This window comes from Chiloscyllium punctatum, chromosome 14, assembly GCF_047496795.1.
Source record: "Chiloscyllium punctatum isolate Juve2018m chromosome 14, sChiPun1.3, whole genome shotgun sequence".
In the NCBI taxonomy this organism is placed as follows: domain Eukaryota; kingdom Metazoa; phylum Chordata; class Chondrichthyes; order Orectolobiformes; family Hemiscylliidae; genus Chiloscyllium; species Chiloscyllium punctatum.
In genome coordinates this window covers 3,476,886-3,495,397 of record NC_092752.1, presented here as the reverse complement: position 1 = coordinate 3,495,397, position 18,512 = coordinate 3,476,886, and the positions used below count along the sequence as shown (strand labels likewise).

At 46.4% G+C, this 18,512-nt stretch overlaps 1 protein-coding gene across 1 annotated transcript in view; it reads right to left on the bottom strand.

Moving 5' to 3' along the window:
* LOC140485546 (cyclin-dependent kinase-like 2) overlaps positions 1-16,093 on the bottom strand; it is a 65,614-nt gene extending 49,521 nt beyond the window's left edge. The window contains exons 1-2 of the mRNA XM_072583762.1: positions 15,892-16,093; positions 1,011-1,200 (exon numbers count right to left, since the gene is read on the bottom strand). Of these exons, the coding sequence (XP_072439863.1) occupies positions 1,011-1,178 (168 nt within the window). The 5' untranslated portion in view covers positions 1,179-1,200; positions 15,892-16,093. The remainder of the gene's footprint in view (positions 1-1,010; positions 1,201-15,891) is intronic.
* Between the last annotated feature and the right edge of the window lie 2,419 nt (positions 16,094-18,512).

The following is an 18,512-nucleotide window of genomic DNA, read 5'->3' as shown; positions in this document are numbered from 1 at the left end:
ACTGTGGGCACCAATGTTTTCCACTCTGAAGAATCGTTTACATATTAAAATAATTACTCCACATTCAGGTAAATAACTGGATGATAACACATTTGTACAGTTAGAAGCAGGCTCAGCAGATGGAGCAGTAAGAAAAGACACCTTTCTCTCCTTAGAAATGAAACCCTTGCTTGCCCGGATTATCTGAAGCTGATATGAGAGTAATATTTGGAGAAATACCAGACTGCTTCTGGAGAATGTGACTGGATGGGACATCCTTGTTCCAATTCAATCTTCACCTCAACCACAATTACATTGCCTGTCTTGTAACCACCTTTTCACTGTAATTGTTGATCTTTGTATTTTAATAGGATTCTTGCACTTATACAATGAATTCTCATGTCTAAAACAAATTACCCCTCATTGAGATTGATAGTGGATCGTTTAACATGGGCAAACTCACTAACTCCCAGGAGTATCCCAAAAAAAATTTGCTGTTTTTTTAACCATTAATTTGATGTGGGTGCCACTGGCTAGGCCAGTATTTATTACCATCCCTAGTTGCTCCTTGAGAAGGTGGGGGTGAGCTTCCATCTTGAACTGCTACAGTCCATGTGCTGTGAGTAGACCCACAATGACCCTTAGGGAGGGAATTCCAGGATTCTGACCCAGTGACAATGATGGAACGGCGATATATTTCCAAGTCAGGATGATCAGTGGCTTGGAGGGAAATTTGTAAGGGGTGGTGTTCCCATGTATCTGCTGCCCTTGTCCTTCTAGATGGAAGTGGCCTTGGGTTTGGAAGATGCTTGCATTCCAGACCCTAACCTCTTGCTGCATGAAAAGGTTTTCTCATATTGCCGCTACCTCAGAGGATGTCGTCAGTGGATTCAGACTCTGCCTCAGGGAGAGAGAGAGAGAGAGAGAGAGAAAGAGAGACTCATTCTGCCCTTGCCTATCTCAGGAAAGTCAGTCAGTATTGCTGTCAGGTTCCTGTTGGTTATAATCTGACAGCGTGTGAGGTAGATTACCTTTAATAACCGAATCTCCCGCATGGCTATTTTTTTCACCATTTTGTCATCATCGTCCTCCAAGAATTTCTTGATGGCAACAATTCTCCCGTTTTCTTTATTCCGGGATCTGATTACGATTCCATAGCTGCCTTCCCCCACCAGACCAAGGTATTCATATTTCTCCATGTTGTTCCTGTTTACCTGGTAGCTGTGAGCAAGCAAACATTCAGGTGAAAGTTCAGGGTTTAAATGTAATCTGGCTTTTGCCACTATACAAGCTAAGCATTGCAGTTCATTTCACACGTTTAGAATTATCAAGCAGAAATACTAAACATTTGGAGCACCACATTACAGAGGGAGTGCAGTGAAGGTTTCCCAGAACAATTCCTAGGATGGCAGGACTGACAGATCAGATTTAGAATCCCTACAGTGTGGAAACAGGCTATTCAGCCCATTGAATCGCCAAACAGCATCCCATTCAGAGCACACTATCCCTGCATCTCCCATGGCCATCCCATCTAACCTGCACAAGTTTGGTGTGGAAGGAAACCAGAGCATCCAGAGGAAACCCACGCAGACACAGGAAGAACGTGCAAGCTCCACACAGTCACCCAAAGCTAGAATTGAACCCAGGTCCCTGGTGCTGTGAGGTAGCAGTGCTAACCACCGAGTGATTGTGCCACCTATATTCAGTGGAGTTTAGAAGAATGAGAGAGGATTCCCATAGAAACCTCTAAAAGTCCAACAGGAGTAGACAGTATAAACACAAGAGGGATGTTCTTGATGACCAGGGACTCCAGAACTGGGTGGGTTGGGGGGGGGCGGAGGGAGGGGAGTCACATTCTATGGATACAGGGAGGCCACTTACAACAGAAATCAACCAAAATTTCTTCATTGTGGATCTACCTGCAGCACACAGACTGCAGGTAAGTTCAAGAAGACAGCTCACCCCCACCTTTACACAGGGCGACTAGGGACAGGTTATTAATGCTGGGCCCAGCCAGTGATGCCCATGTCCAATGAGTAAATTTAAAAAAAACTCAGAGAGTGAGGAGCCTGTGGAATTCTCTGTCACAGGTGGTAGGTGGGGCTAAAACATTGGATGTGTTCAGTATAGTCCTTACGGCTAAAGGTTGCAGGGAGAAAGCAGGAAAAGGGGACTGAGTTGGATGATCAGCCATGATCATATTGAATGGTAGAGCAGGCTGGAAGGCCTACTCCTGTGTCTATTTGCTCTGTGTTTATGTTTGTATTTCAGTGATATAGCATTAACAAGCTCAGCCTCGAAAAGCGTGTTGGTGATGGGGGAGGTTTCCTCTCCATATCCTCCTTTAAGGCTCTTGGGAGGAGGTAGGGTAGAGGCGAGGCCTCAGTATTCTCCTGAGGGTAAGCTGCTCTCCACAATAAGGTATTGTTTATTGGACGGTGATGGACAAGCCCCAGTGACGTTAGAGAGATGAGGAGGAAAATCTTCCGGACTCTGGATGCTCCCCAAGACGACAAGCCATTATCGTGATGGGTGGTGCACACTATTAGATTAGATTCCCTGCAGTGTGGAACAGGCCCTTTGGCCCAACCAGTCCACACCGACCCTCTGAAGAGTAACCCACCCAGACCCATTTCCCTCTGACTAATACACTTAACACTATGGGCAATTTAGCATGGCCAATTCACCCTAACCTGCACATCTTTGTGACTGTGGGAGGAAACCCACACAGACACGGGGAGAATGTGCAAACTTCACACAGACAGTCGCCCGAGGCTGGAATCAAACCTGGGACCCTGGTGCTGTGAGGCAGCAGTGCTAACCACTGAGCTACCGTGTCGCTTTCTGATTTTATACTTCTAAAGAAGATGGAGAATGTGTAAATAGAGATGAACAGAATGGATGCCCAGAGGCTGGTGAAGCTGGAAGTCTCAGGATCAATTGAGCTGACAGTGTGCAGCTCTCTCATTGGAATAATGAGGATTGAGGTGTACTCTGACCGAGGTCGTGAGCATTAAGAAATGATTTGATAAGATGAACATGGAGGACATAGTTCTGTTTGTCAGAGAGACTAGAGTGAAGGCACATTGGTAGCAGATCATAGAATCATAGAATCCCTACAGGGCAGAAAGAGGCCATTCGGCCAGTCGAGCCTGCACCAAGCCTTCAAAGACCATCCCACCCAGATCCAGTCCTTACCCTATAACCCTGCATTTCCTGTGGTTAACTCCCCTCACCTGCATATCCCTGGACACTATGGGGCAATTTCACATGGCCAATCCAGCCTAACCTGCATGTCTTTGGATGGTGATGGTGACAAATTAATCAAACCAGAAATCGAGGAGAGATATCCTGAAGTTTTCCAGAGACTGGGGACAATGTACAGACTGCCCTCACCTTGAGTGGTTGTACGTTATGGTACTGGAGCAGTTAAAAAGGCAACAAGAGAGACTGATATTTCTGAAACATCTTCTATGACCTCCAGATACCTCAAAGCACTCTTCAACTAATGAGATAGTTTCAGAGGATTGTCACTGTTATGATGTGTGAGCTATGATTGCCGAATGGAAAGAGTATTTGAGGATCAGGAGATTGGGGGAGGTGATGGTTACTGGTTACGGTGATGCAGGGAGGTGATGGCCCAGTGGCTTTATCTCTGGGCTGTTAATCCAGAGACCCCAGTAATGTTCTGGGGACCTGGGTTCAAATCCCACCATGGCAGATGGTGGAATTTGGATCTAATACAAGATTAAGTGTATAATGATGGCCATCAATCCATTGTCGATTGTTGGGAAAAACCCATCTGGGTTACTAATGTCCTTTAGGGAAGGAATCTGCCATCCTTACCTGGTCTGGCCTACATGTGACTCCAGACCCACAGCAATGTGGGTAAGTCTTAACTATCCTCTGGGCAATTAGGGATGGGCAGTGAGTGAATGAAGTTTAAACAATACTGTGGCTTTAAGAGTCTATTTTGTCCTGATTCTTCTAAAGGAAGGTATCAAGGCAGAGGTACCAAACATTCTCCACAGAATCACTAGAGTAAACAGCTTGTGAGATCTTGGGAGTTTTCTTTAAAACGTTGAGCCAATAGAAGCAGCCAGAATGGGTGTGGTCAAACTGTCACAGACGCAGGGTTTTTAGTTTTGTAGTTTCTCAGCAGTAATTGTTGCTGGGTCTGTTGCTGCAGTAAATCTCTCCCTAATGTACTCTCTCTCCAAGTGCTCTTGCTGTTTCATTCCTGGGCTGTTGGAGTTTAATGTGAGACAATCTGTTTTTCTGAATTGGACTTTTGCCAAGGGATGTGTTTATGGAACGTTATTATATTGGAACAGTTAATTAGTAATAAACTATTATTCTGTTAAGTTTTCCAATAGAGTCACAGTTAAGCTAACTCCTCTTTAATTGTTTTTGCATTTAAATGATCATATATGAATTCCATGTGTTTTGTTTAACATTGAGTAGTGTGATCAATCGAATTGCATTTGGAATGCAACACCTTACGTTTAGCTTTAAAATAAGAAAAAAGTTAGGGTCTAGGCTACCTTCCCAATATATCCTGACCAGGTCTGGTCTGGTCTGGTCTGATCCATAATATTGTAGTAGTCAATTCCGTGCTCCTATCAGCTTCAGGGATTGGGGTGATCTACCACGAACTGGAGCATTCCAAGATTCACCAAATCTCAGTGGCAGTGAACACAGTCCGAGAGTAATGGCCTCTCCCAAAGCCGGGAATAGTGGCATGAAACATTCCAAACCAGCTCCTCACGGCAGGATATGTCACTCGCGAGTCCGACACCAGATTCCAGAATCAACTGCTCTCCATGGAATCTGCTCATGGTGAGAGCCTCCCCAGGATGAATCGTGGAAACACTTTAGGAATGTTCTCAGAGTCTCCCTGAAGAGATCAAAGGTCTGGGGCAGCTGGCCTTGTGGCCAATCAAAATGGAGCAACCTTGTTCCCAAAATGTCTCATCACATTTGCTCTCCATTTTGCCAGAGCAGTGAGGAGAGAAGGAGGAGGGAAGCAAGGGCTGCCGGGAAGGTAAGGGCTCAAATTATATTAAACCCGAGATACTACACGTGTAGGATCTCCCTCCCACCTCCCTCCTCTAACCGGAAGAAAAAGACCCTGTAAGGTAAGGCTTATTTCTTATCCTTCCTTATCATATGTTTAAGTGCATTGTTTGGTTTTAGTTAGTTGATATAAAGCTAAGCTTCTAATGGCAGGGGACCTCAAATCCGTGAGGCCTCTTGCTTGATGTGGGAGCTCAGGGACATGTCTGACCTGTGTCCAGCTGCAGCTCTTGTTTGACCACATGACGACTCTGGAGCTGCGGATGGACTCACTGTGGAGCATCTGTGATGCTGAGGAGGTCGTGATTAGCACGTTTAGTGAACTGGTCACACCGTTGGTTAGAATTGCTGAGGGAGACAGTGAATGGGTGACCAAAAGACAGAAAAAGAGTAGGAAGACAGTGCAGATGTCCCCTGCAGTCATCTCCCTCCAAAACAGGTATACCATTTTGGATACTGTTGGGGGAGATGGCTCACCAGGGGAGGGCAGCAGTTGTCAAGTTCATGGCACCGTGGTGGGCACTGTTGTTCAGAAGGGCAGGAAATAGACTCATAGGACCATAGTCATAGGGGATTCGACTGTGGGGGGAGTAGATAGGCGGTTCTGTGGCCGAAAACACAGGATTATTCAAGAGGCTGAGAGGGTGATCGATAGAAGCTACAGGGACATAGTTACGCCAGAGAACAGAGGTAGCTGGGTAACAGTTAGAGGTGGGAAGGGGAAGAAACAGGCAGTGCAGGGTTCCCCTGTGGTCGTTCCCCTAAAAAATAAGTATGCAGCTTTGGAAACTGTTGGGGGGGACAGCCTTGCAGGTGTAAGCTGCAGTGAAGGGGTCTGTGGCTCTGAGATTCAGAAGGGAAAGGGGGAGAAGAGGAGAGCGCTAGTTATAGGGGACTCTCTAGTTAGAGGGACGGACAGGCGGTTCTGTGGACATGAGCGAGACTCTCGGCTGGTTTGTTGCCTCCCGGGTGCTAGGGTCCGAGACGTCTCGGACCGTGTCTTCAGAATCCTTAAGGGGGAGGGTGTGCAGCCAGAAGTCGTGGTACACATTGGCACCAACGACATAGGTAGGAAGAGGGGTGGGGAGGTCATTCAAGAGCTCAAGGAGTTAGGCTGGAAGCTAAAAGCTAGGACAGACAGAGTCGTCATCTCTGGGTTGTTGCCGGTGCCACGTGACAGAGAGGCAAAGAATAGGGAGAGAGTGCAGTTGAACACGTGGCTGCAAGGATGGTGTAGGAGGGAGGGCTTCAGATATTTGGACAATTGGACTGCATTCTGGGGAAGGTGGGACCTGTATAAACAGGACGGGTTGCACCTGAACCAGAAGGGCACCAATATCCTGGGGGGTAGGTTTGCTAGCACTCTTCGGGGGGGTTTAAACTAATTTGGCAGGGGGATGGGATCCGGACTTGTAGTCCAGCAAGTAAGCTAGCTGTGTGTCAGGATGTCCAAGACTGTAGGGAGGCTGTGGAGAAGGTAGCACTGACAGGGACTACTTGCGGACACAGAGATGGGCTCCAGTGCGTATACTTCAATGCAAGGAGTATCAGAAATAAGGTGGGTGAACTTAAGGCGTGGATCGGTACCTGGGACTACGATGTTGTGGCCATCACGGAAACATGGATAGATGAGGGACAGGAATGGCTGTTGGAGGTTCCTGGTTACAGATGTTTCAGTAAGAATAGGGAGGGTGGTAAAAAAGGAGGGGGGGTGGCATTGCTAATTAGAAATGGTATAACGGCTGCAGAAAGGAAGTTTGAGGGGGATCTGCCTTTGGAGGTAGTATGGGCTGAAGTCAGAAATAGGAAAGGTGCAGTCACCTTGTTGGGTGTTTATTATAGGCCCCCCAATAGCAGCAGAGATGTGGAGAAACAGATTGGGAAACAGATTTTGGAAAGGTGCAGAAGCCACAGGGTCGTAGTCATGGGCGACTTCAACTTCCCAAATATTGATTGGAAGCTCTTTCGATCAAGTAGATTGGATGGGGCGGTGTTTGTGCAGTGTGTCCAGGAAGCTTTTCTAACGCAGTATGTAGATTGTCCAACCAGAGGGGAGGCCATATTGGATTTGGTACTCGGTAACGAACCGGGACAAGTGGTGGGCTTGTTGGTGGGTGAACATTTTGGTGATGGCGACCACAATTCTGTGACTTTCACCTTGGTTATGGAGAGAGATAGGTGCGCACAACAAGGTAGATTTTACAATTGGGGGAAGGGAAATTACGATGCTGTAAGACAGGATTTGAGGAGCATACGTTGGGAGCATAGGCTGTCAGGGAAGGATGTGGTGGAAATGTGGGACTTTTTCAAGGAGCAGATACGACGTGTCCTTGATATGTATGTACCGATCAGGCAGGAAAGAAATGGTCGTGTGAGGGAGCCTTGGTTGACGAGGGAGGTTGAATGTCTAGTAAAGAGGAAGAAGGAGGCTTACATAAGGTTGAGGAAACAAGGTTCAGACAGAGCAGTGGAGGGATACAGGATAGCCAGAAGGGACCTGAAGAAAGGGATTAGGAGAGCTAAGAGAGGGCATGAAAAATCCCTGGCGGATAGGATCAAGGATAACCCCAAGGCATTCTATGTGTATGTGAGAAACCTGAGAATGACGAGAACGAGGGTAGGTCCGATCAAGGACAGTGGTGGGAGACTGTGTATTGAGTCGGAAGAGATAGGAGAGGTCTTGAACAAGTACTTCTCTTCAGTATTTACGAACGAGAGGGACCGTATTGTTGAAGAGGAGAGTGTGAAACGGACTGATAAGCTAGAAGAGATACCTGTTAGGAAGGAAGATGTGTTGGACATTTTGAACAACTTGAGGATAGACAAGTCCCCCGGGCCTGACGGGATATATCCTAGGATTATGTGGGAAGCAAGAGAGGAAATTGCAGTACCGTTGGCAATGATCTTCTCGTCTTCACTGGCAACTGGGGTGGTACCAGGGGACTGGAGAGTAGCGAATGTTGTGCCCCTGTTCAAAAAAGGGAATAGGGATAACCCCGGGAATTACAGGCCAGTTAGTCTTACTTCTGTGGCAGGCAAAGTAATGGAAAGGGTACTGAGGGATAGGATTTACGAGTATCTGGAAAGACACTGCTTGATTAGGGACAGCCAGCACGGATTTGTGAAGGGTAGGTCTTGCCTTACAAGTCTTATTGAATTCTTCGAGGAGGTGACCAAGCATGTGGATGAGGGTAGAGCAGTGGATGTAGTGTACATGGATTTTAGTAAGGCATTTGATAAGGTTCCCCATGGTAGGCTTATGCGGAAAGTCAGGAGGCATGGGATAGAGGGAAATTTGGCCAATTGGATAGAAAACTGGCTAACCGGTAGAAGTCAGAGAGTGGTGGTAGATGGTAAATATTCAGCATGGAGTCCAGTTACAAGTGGAGTTCCACAGGGATCAGTTCTGGGTCCTCTGCTGTTTGTAATTTTTATTAATGACTTAGAGGAGGGAGTCGAAGGGTGGGTCAGTAAATTTTCAGATGATACAAAGATAGGTGGAGTTGTGGACAGTGAGGAGGGCTGTTGTCGGCTGCAGAGGGACTTAGATAGGATGCAGAGCTGGGCTGAGGAGTGGCAGATGGAGTTCAACCCTGCCAAGTGTGAGGTTGTCCATTTTGGAAGAACAAATAAGAATGCGAAATACAGGGTTAATGGTAGGGTTCTTGGTCAGGTGGAGGAACAGAGGGATCTTGGGGTCTATGTACATAGATCTTTGAAGGTTGCCACTCAGGTGGATAGAGTTTGTAAGAAGGCCTATGGAGTATTATCGTTCATTAGCAGAGGGATTGAATTCAAGAGTCGTGAGGTGATGTTGCAGCTGTACAGGACTTTGGTTAGGCCACATTTGGAGTACTGTGTGCAGTTCTGGTCGCCTCACTTTAGGAAAGATGTGGAAGCTTTGGAGAGGGTGCAGAGAAGATTTACCAGGATGTTGCCTGGAATGGAGAGTAGGTCGTACGAGGATAGGTTGAGAGTTCTCGGCCTTTTCTCGTTGGAACGGCGAAGGATGAGGGGTGACTTGATAGAGGTTTATAAGATGATCAGCGGAATAGATAGAGTAGACAGTCAGAAACTTTTTCCCCGGGTACAACAGAGTGTTACAAGGGGACATAAATTTAAGGTGAAGGGTGGAAGGTATAGGGGAGATGTCAGGGGTGGGTTCTTTACCCAGAGAGTGGTGGGGGCATGGAATGCGCTGCCCGAGGGAGTGGTAGAGTCAGATTCATTGGCGACCTTTAAGCGGCATTTGGATAGGTACATGGATGGGTGCTTAATCTAGGATAGAAGTTCGGCACAACATCGTGGGCCGAAGGGCCTGTTCTGTGCTGTATTGTTCTATGTTCTATGTTCTAAAACGGGACTCCCAGATGGTATGTTACCTCCCAGGTGCTCGGGTCAGGTATGTCACCGATCGGCTGCAGAGCATTCTAAAAGGAGAGGGTGAACAGCCAGTTGTCTTGGTGAATGTAGGGATCAACGATATAAGTAGAAAGCGAGATGAGGTCCTGAAAGAAGAATTCAGGGAGCTAGGAGAGAAGTTAAAGGGGAGGGCCTCAAAGATAGTGATCTTGGGATTACTACCAGTGCCACGTGCTAGCCAGTGTAGAAATGAAAAAGCAGGCAGGATGAACACGTGGCTTGAGAGATGGTGTTGGAGGGAGGGGTTCAGATTTGTTGGACATTGGTACCGGTTCTGGGGAAGGTGGGGTATTACAAAAGGGATGGTCTACATCTGAACCAGACCGGAACCAATGTCCCTGGGGGAATTTTTGCTATTGCTGTTGGGGAGGTTTTAAACTAGATTAGATTACTTACAGTGTGGAAACAGGCCCTTCGGCCCAACAAGTCCACACCGCCCCGCCGAAGCGTAACCCACCCATACCCCTACATCTACATCTACCCCTTACCCAACACTACGGGCAATTTAGCATGGCCAATTCACCTGACCTGCACATCTTTGGATTGTGGGAGGAAACCGGAGCACCCGGAGGAAACCCACGCAGACACGGGGAGAACATGCAAACTCCACACAGTCAGTCGCCTGAGGCGGGAATTGAACCCGGGTCTCCGGCGCTGTGAGGCAGCAGTGCTAACCACTGTGCCACCGTGCCGCCCACAATGTGGCAGGGGACTGGGAACCAGATGAGAAAACAAGTCGGCAACGAGGTGGAGGCTGGAGACTGTAAGAATTATGAAGATAGCGCTAATAAAGGGAAGAATTGGCAGAGAGCAGGTGAGCGCAAAAGAACTGGTGGCCTGAAATGCATCTACTTTAATGCAAGGAGTATAGTGTGTAAGGCAGATGAACTTAGGGCTTGGATTGGAGCCTGGGAGTATGCCGTTATTGCAATCACAGAGACTTGGTTGAAGGAAGGGCAAGATGATTGGTAACTAAATGTTCCAGGATAGAGACGCTTCAGACAGGACAGGGAGGGAAGTAAAAGATGGGGTGGACTTGCATTGCTGGTCAGGGACGATATCACGGCTGTGCTATCGGAGGACACTATGGCGGTCTTGGGTAGTGAGGCATTTGGGGTGGAGCTGAGAAATAAAAAGGGTGCAGTTACATTGTTTGGGCTGTATTACAGACCTCCCAACAGTGAGCATGAGGTAGAAGAACAAATAGGTAAACAGATTATGAATAGATGTAGAGGCAATAGGGGAGTGGTGTTGGGAGATTTTAATATTCCCAACATTGACTGGGATACACTTAGTGTCAGAGGTCTGGATGGAGTAGAATTTGTACGAAGCGTCCAGGAGAGTTTTCTAGAGCAGTGTGTCAATAGTCCAACGAGGGAAGGGGCCATATTGGACCTGTAACTGGGGAACGAGCCAGGACAGGTGGTAGAAGTTGCGGTGGGAGATTTCTTTGGGAACAGTGACCACAATTCTGTAAGTTTTAGAATACTCATAGATAAAGAAGGGAGTGGTCCTAAGGGAAGAGTGCTAAACTGGGCCAAGGCCAATTATATCAAAATTAGGCAGGAGCTGGGAAATGTGGATTGGACACAGCTATTTGAAAGGAAGTCACATTTGAGATGTGGGAGGCTTTCAAAGATAGGTTAACAGCAGTGTAGGATAGACATGTCCCATTGAAGGCAAAGGATAGGAAGGTCAAGATTCGTGAACCGTGGATGACAGGAGAAATTGTACGGCTAGCCAAGAGGAAAAGGGAAGTGTACATAAGGTGTAGGCAGCTAAGAACAGAACAGGCCCTGGAGGGATATCGGAAGAGTAGGACAAGTCTTAAACAAGGAATCAAGCGGGCTAAAAGGGGTCATGAAATAGCTTTAGCAAGCACAATTAAGGAAAATCCCAAAGCATTTTATTCTTATATAAGAAGCAAGCGGGTAACTAGAGAAAGGATTGGTCCACTAAAGGATAATGAAGGAAGGCTGTGTGTCAAACCTGAGAGAATGGGTGAGGTTCTGAATGATTACTTTGCATCAGTGTTCACTGAGGAGAGGAACATGATGAATCTTGAGATTACAGATAGAAGTTTGATTAGTCTGGATCACGTTGACATAAGTAGGGATGATGTGTTGGGTAGGCTAGAGGTCATTAAGGTGAACAAATCCCCAGGACCAGATGGGATCTATCTCAGGTTGCTGAGGGAGGCAAGAGAGGAAATAGCTGGGGCCCTGACAGATATCTTTGTGGCATCCTTAAATACAGGTGAAATCTTAGCAGGACTTATACACTTAATGGTAAGGTCCTAGGGACTGCTGCTGAACAAAGAGACCTTGGAGTGCAGGTTCATAGCTCCCTGAAAGTGGAGTCACAGGTAGATAGGATAGTGAAGAAGGTGTTTGGTATGCTTTCCTTTATTGGCCAGAGTATTGAGTACAGGAGTTGGGAGGTCATGTGCGGCTGTACAGGGCATTGGTTAGGCCACTGTTGGAATATTGTGTGCAATTCTGGTCTCCTTCCTATTGGAAAGATGTTGTGAAACTTGACAGGGTTCAGAAAAGATTTACAAGGATGTTGCCAGGGTTGGAGGATTTGAGCTATAGGGAGAGGCTGAACAGGCTGGGGCTGTTTTCCCTGGAGCGTCGGAGGCTGAGGGGTGACCTTATAGAGGTTTATAAAATCATGAGGGGCATGGATAGGATAAATAGAGAAAGTCTTTTCCCTGGGGTTGGGGAGTCCAGAACTAGAGGGTATAGGTTTAGGGTGAGAGGGGAAAGATATAAAAGAGACCTAAGGGGCAACTTTTTCACGCAGAGGGTGGTACGTGTATGGAATGAGCTGCCAGAGGAAGTGGTGGAGGCTGATACAATTGCAACATTTAAAAGGCATTTGGATGGGTCTATGAATAGGAAGGGTTTGGAGGGATATGGGCCGGGTGCTGGCAAGTGGGACAAGACTGGGTTGGGATATCTGGTCTGTTTCTATGCTGTACATCTCTATGACTCTATGACTTTATGAGGTGCTACAGGACTGGAAGGTTGCTCATGTTGTCCCTCTGTACAAGAAGGGTAGTAGGGATATTCCGGGTAACTACAGACCAGTGATCTTGACATTGGTAGTGGGAAAGTTGCTGGAGACGGTACTGAGAGATAGGATCTATTTATATTTCGAAAAGAATGAGCTTATCAGTGATGGGCAATATGGTTTTGTGCGGAGAAACTTGTGCCTTACCAACTTAATAGAGTTATTCGAGGAAGTGATCAAGTTGATAGATGAAGGAAGGGCTGTTGATGTCATATACATGGACTCTAGTAAGGTCTTTGATAAGGTTCTCCATGGCAGCTCACCCCCACCTTCTCAAGCGGCAACTAGGGACAGGTGGGCCCAGACAATGACATTCACATCACGTCAATTAATTTTAACAATGTTTAAAATAAATGCAAATTTCTGCAAATGCTGAAAATCTGAAATAAAAACCATTAAAGCTGGAAACACTCATCAGGTCTGGCAGCACCTGTGGAGAGAGGAACAGAGTGAGTGTTTTGAGTCTTTTTTGTTCGTTCAATTCCAAGGAAAAGTAAAAGTGGACTCAAAAATTGAGTGTTCCTCTCTGCACAGTCAGACTTGCTACGTTTCTCCAAGAATTTCTATTTTTACACCCAAATTGACCAATGGAGTTGGAAAATCTGTTTTCTTTGTAAATTTGGTGATATCCTGTGTAATGTAAGTTCTCTGCACTGGTGATTCGTAAGCTGCATTATTTAGAACAAATGTGTGTTGTTAGAATCACCAGGATAACGTGTGTATGAGATATCTGTTTCATCCACACTCTGATAAAAGAACAAATTTAAAACTTTGATGTATGGCTTTACAAGCCTTTTACACAGTTAGCTATTCTACGATGCTAGTCAGAGGCAGAGATAGAGAGATGGAGAGACTAAGGGCAGATAATTCCAGAAGTTAGGCTCCAGGCAGCTGGAGATAAGGCTACCAATGGCAGATTGATTGACATTTGGAATATTCTAGAAGCCAGAAATGGTGCAGCACAGAAGCATGCAGGGATTGTGAAGCTGGAAGAGGTTACAGGGAGAGTGGGTGGTAAGGTGAGCATTGGGGTTGAACACCAGGAGGAGAAATGGAAATTTGAGGCACAGCCAGACCTTAAGAGATTAACACTTCCATATAGAGGACACTTAGAAATCAGCTTCAAATTTAGAAATCTCGAATTCACCATTTTGAAGGAATGTGTGAGTGAGATTGTGATTATTTTTGAATAGAATCATCATACCATGCTGTACTGTGCAGGTGACCATGATGTGATGATGAAACATGTTCCAGTTAGTCACTCAGTCAGAAACTCCTCACACAAACACAACCCGAGTTCTTGTGATAGACAGTTTGATGGAATTACAGACAATAACACCTTGTAATTCGATGCACAGGCACATGTTCTGAGTACTTCCCTCACAGGCCGATTCTGTTGTTGCTCAAAGTGATGTCTCTGATTTGGTGATGCAGCCATTTAATCCTGGACCCTGGATAATGACCCAAAGCCATTCTCAGTTCAACCTCTTCTCAGTGAGAATGACACCAGCATTGGCCTGAGGCTGACAATCCTGTTTGTCAGGAGGAGGTTTGGGCCCGAGGAAGAACACAGCAATTGTTTTGAACACGTCAGTAGAAGTCAACAATGAGCTGCAACATTAATAACTAACCAACTGCAGAAACTCTTTCCTGAGAAACTGATTACAGTCCAGCATTTTCCAACTCAGGCAACCAACACGAACAGCTCAGCATCTGACAGGCAGGCTGCACTTCCCCAGGATGAGACCCAAGTACGTGGACTTCAACAGTTTCCTCATTTCCCCTTCCCCCACCTCACCTCAGCTCCAACCTTCCAGCTCAGCACTGTCCCCATGACCTGTCCTACCTGCCTATCTTCCTGCCCACCTATCCACTCCACCCTCCTCTCTGGCCTATCACCTTCATCCCCACCCCCATCCACCCATTGTACTCTTTGCTACCTTCCCCCACCCTCCTCCCTGACCTATCACCTACATCCCCACCCCCATTCACCTATTGTACTCTATGCTACTTTCTCCCTACTCCTCCCCCCCCCCCCCCCCCCCCATTTATCTCTCCACTCTGCAGGCACCCTGCCTCTATTCCTGATGAAGAGCTTTGGCCCAAAACGTCGATTTTCCTGCTCCTCGGATGCTGCCTGAACTGCTGTGCTCTTCCAGCACCACTCTAATCTAGACTCTGGTTTCCAGCATCTGCAGTCCTTGTTTTTACCCAAGTACGTTATCCAGAACCTCACTCCCAATGCTGTACTGACTGAGGGCAGCATTGTCAGTGGGAAGTCTATGGAGTGAGACATTAATGAGACACCTTCTTTTGAGATGGTGGTATAACATAAGATAGTCACAATTTTGAAAGATTTGATGTTTTGGCAATATTTCTCTCTGTATCAATATCACAAGGGCAGTTCATATCACAAGGGCAGTTCATCTGGCCATTATCAATAACAGCTGTTATTCTGATATTACACTTGCAAAATATTTCATCATCAGACAAAATCTTTGAAATGTTCTGAGACTGTGACAGGGGCATCACACAAATGTACAGCTTTCCGGAGTTCTGAGCAAGGGTCACAGCAGTGTCAGAATGTTACGTCTCTCTCCTCACACTGTGGCTAGACCTGCTGAGCTTCACCAGCAATATTCAGTCGGATTTCTTTCTTTCTAGACATGGCTCATAGTTGACTTTGTAAACCAGTTTAAAAGAACAGAGATTCCAGGAAAATGTAACATTTGGAAAATTCAATATTTCAAACCCAGTTTTTTTTAAAACATGGGGAAATTCAACCAAAATGTACAGGCAATGTCACATTGTTCTAACAGCAAAGTCCTGAAAATGTGTTGCTGGAAAAGCGCAGCAGGTCAGGTAGCATCCAAGGAGCAGGAGAATCGGCGTTTCGGGCATGAGCCCTTCTTCAGGAGGAGATTCCTGAAGAAGGGCTCATGCCCGAAACATTGATTCTCCCACTCCTTGGATGCTGCCTGACCTGCTGCGCTTTTCCAGCACCACATTTCCAGCTCTGGTCTCCAGCATCTGCAGTCCTCACTTTCTCCTCACTGCAAAGTCCATCAACAAAAGAGATGTTGGTAAATTCCAGGTGACAGGATTTAATCTGCTCAGTTTTATTTTCCAATGAACAAAGTGCACATTAAATTATTCCCAGGACCATTTCTGAGTTTCGGAAATCCCTTTTGAATGAGGGGTTTAACCTCTTGGCCCTAATATATTTCTACAGGTGAATTCTGCATCACTATTTTCCTCATCCTTCTCCACTCAACTGCCTTCCTACGAGTTTAGACTTTTTACTTCACAAATTAATTTCATTAAACTTTATTACTGTACCTCCACAAATCCCATCAGCCCAGCAATCCAGGGTTAGTGCACAATGTTAATCTTCGAAACACAACTCCTTGTCAGTGCAGCTCTGCCTGGTCTCTCCCTGTCAGTGTGAACCCCTCTGTCTGCTCAATGCTCCTTGTAATCAGTCGAGTGAGACAGCAGTGTGTGTACAGTGGGGACTCTCTGGAGCTGAAGCTGTCTGACAACTGTGAATGAGCTCTCAGACAGTGTGAGGGAGGGCAGTACAAGGACAGCAGACAGCTGCCAGACCCCTTGGCTAGAACCCAATCTCACACATAGACAGGCACAAAGAAAAAGTAGTCTGTGTTCCTGGAGGTTACTAACAGCAACCAGTGACTCTGTGGGTGACGTGTTGCTCAGATCTGCACAACCAACCCCTCCGCTCGCTCCATCTGCTTCAACCTTTTAGTTGTTAAACAGTGAAGCCAGCAGTGGGACATTAAGCTATTTATTCTCACCAGGTACTTTTCACTCAATTGAACGATTTAACATCCCACGTTGGACAGCTGTTGCACATTGTGTTAGCAAACAGTGACTTTTGTTGCATCATTTTGTTCAGATTTAGGATGTAATTTTAAGATTTTTGTCCTGCAGCTCCACATAGTGGATGAATTTTTTTTTAATACTCCAGGACTAATTGTTCCACTTCCCTTGTAAATATTTGGGAGGTGAGATTTGTTGGCAAACAGATACTGAGTTAGTGATGAGGACAGAATTGAAATGAAAGAGATGCTGAAAACTTCCTGTGGATAATACTAGAACTACCCATCGGGCACCAGAAACCAGTGGAGGGAACAAGATTACTTGGCACTGTGCCCTCAAGGCATTGTTGATAGTGCTGAAAAATTAAACTTTCTGGGAGATGGGGCCATAGGGGATTGGGTTTATCATTGACAGGCCCAGGTGAATATTGTGGGATGGTTGGTTCAAACCCCGACCCGCATCTTGGGAAATTTAAACTAACTGAACAAACTAAAGAACTACTCTCAGTAATGGAGACCATGACAAGACGAGTTGTTGTAAAAAGCCCATCAGGTTCACTAATGTCCTTGAAGAAAGGAAATCTGCCATCGTTACCCGGTCTGACCCACAGCGGGTGTGGTTGCCACTCAGTTCGAGGTGAACTGGGGACAGGCAATACAACAACCCTTGCCTGGCATTTCTCACCACATCCCACAAAAGAATGTTTAAGAGTTGAACATAAACAGAAAAAGTAAACTGAATTACAAAGTTGGTCCAACTGAGCATATTTTATTTTATTGATTCACAGGATGGGGGCATCACTGGGCAGACCAACATTTCTTGCCCATCCCTAGTTAGAATTAGAATCCCGACAGTGTGGAAACAGGCCCTTTGGCCCAACAAGTCCACACCAACCCTCCAAAGAGTAATCCATCCAGACCCATTCCCCTACCCTATTATTTACATTTGCCCCTGACTAATACATCTAACCTACACATCCCTGAACACTATGGGCAAGTTAGCACGCCCTATTCACCTAACCACATCTTTGGATTATGGGAGGAAACACACACAGACACAGAGAGAATGTGCAACTCCATACAGATAGTCACCCAAGGCTGGAATCGAACCAGGGTCCCTGGCACCGTGAGGGGCTAACTACTGTGGTAACCAAAGTACTGACCACTGAGCCACCACACCACCCCAGTGTAGCCCAATGAAATGTTCCACCCATTTGCCAAAAAGGTTGTGTTGCTTTCTGAAGGAAATCGGTTTTCTCCCAGGCTCAGAGATTGCTGCAAAACAGTGCTGCCACCACGACTCGATTTCAAGATTGCAAACTCCCAGGGAACCCCCGCAGGAACTTTGGGGCAGGAGTTTTGAAAAAGGGCCATATCAGTGGGGAGTATCTGAGGCCAGGGGTACCTGAGGGTGGGGCTGTCTGAGGATGGGGGTGTCTGGCAGGCAGGGGAGTAGTCTGGGAATGGTGTTTTGGAGGGGTGTCTGCATGAGAGAGGGAGTCTTGGGGAGGTGTCTGGGAGGGGTGGGCATGGTTGGGACAAAGCAGACTGTGTCTCTAGTTGCCTCTGAACATGTGACCCTCACTGTAGCCCTGATCCCTCTTTACAGCAGAGGAAGAGAAAGAATTTGTTAATATTGATCATTTTACAGCTCAATTATTCTGTGTATCTTCAGGCACAAACACTAATCATAGAGATGTACAGCATGGAGACTTATCCATGCCAACCAGATATCCAAAATTAATCTCGTCCCTTTTTTACGTCATTGAGTCATACAGCATGGAAACAGACCCTTTGGTCTGACCAGTCCATGCCAAACATAATCCCAAACTAAATTAGTCCCACCTGCCTGCTCTTGGCCCACATCCCTCCAAATCTTTCCTATGTGTGTACCGAGGAGAAAGTGAGGACTGCAGATGCTGGAGATCAGAATTGAGAGTGTGGCGCAGGAAAAGTTGATGTTTCGGCATAAGTCCTTCATCAAGAAGGTGATGAAGGGCTCATGCCCAAAACGTTGATTCTCCTGCTCTTCGGATGCTGCCTGACCTGCTGCGCTTTTCCTGCGCCACACTCTCGACTGTATTTGTGTACCTATCCAAATGTCTTTTAAAAGTTATAACT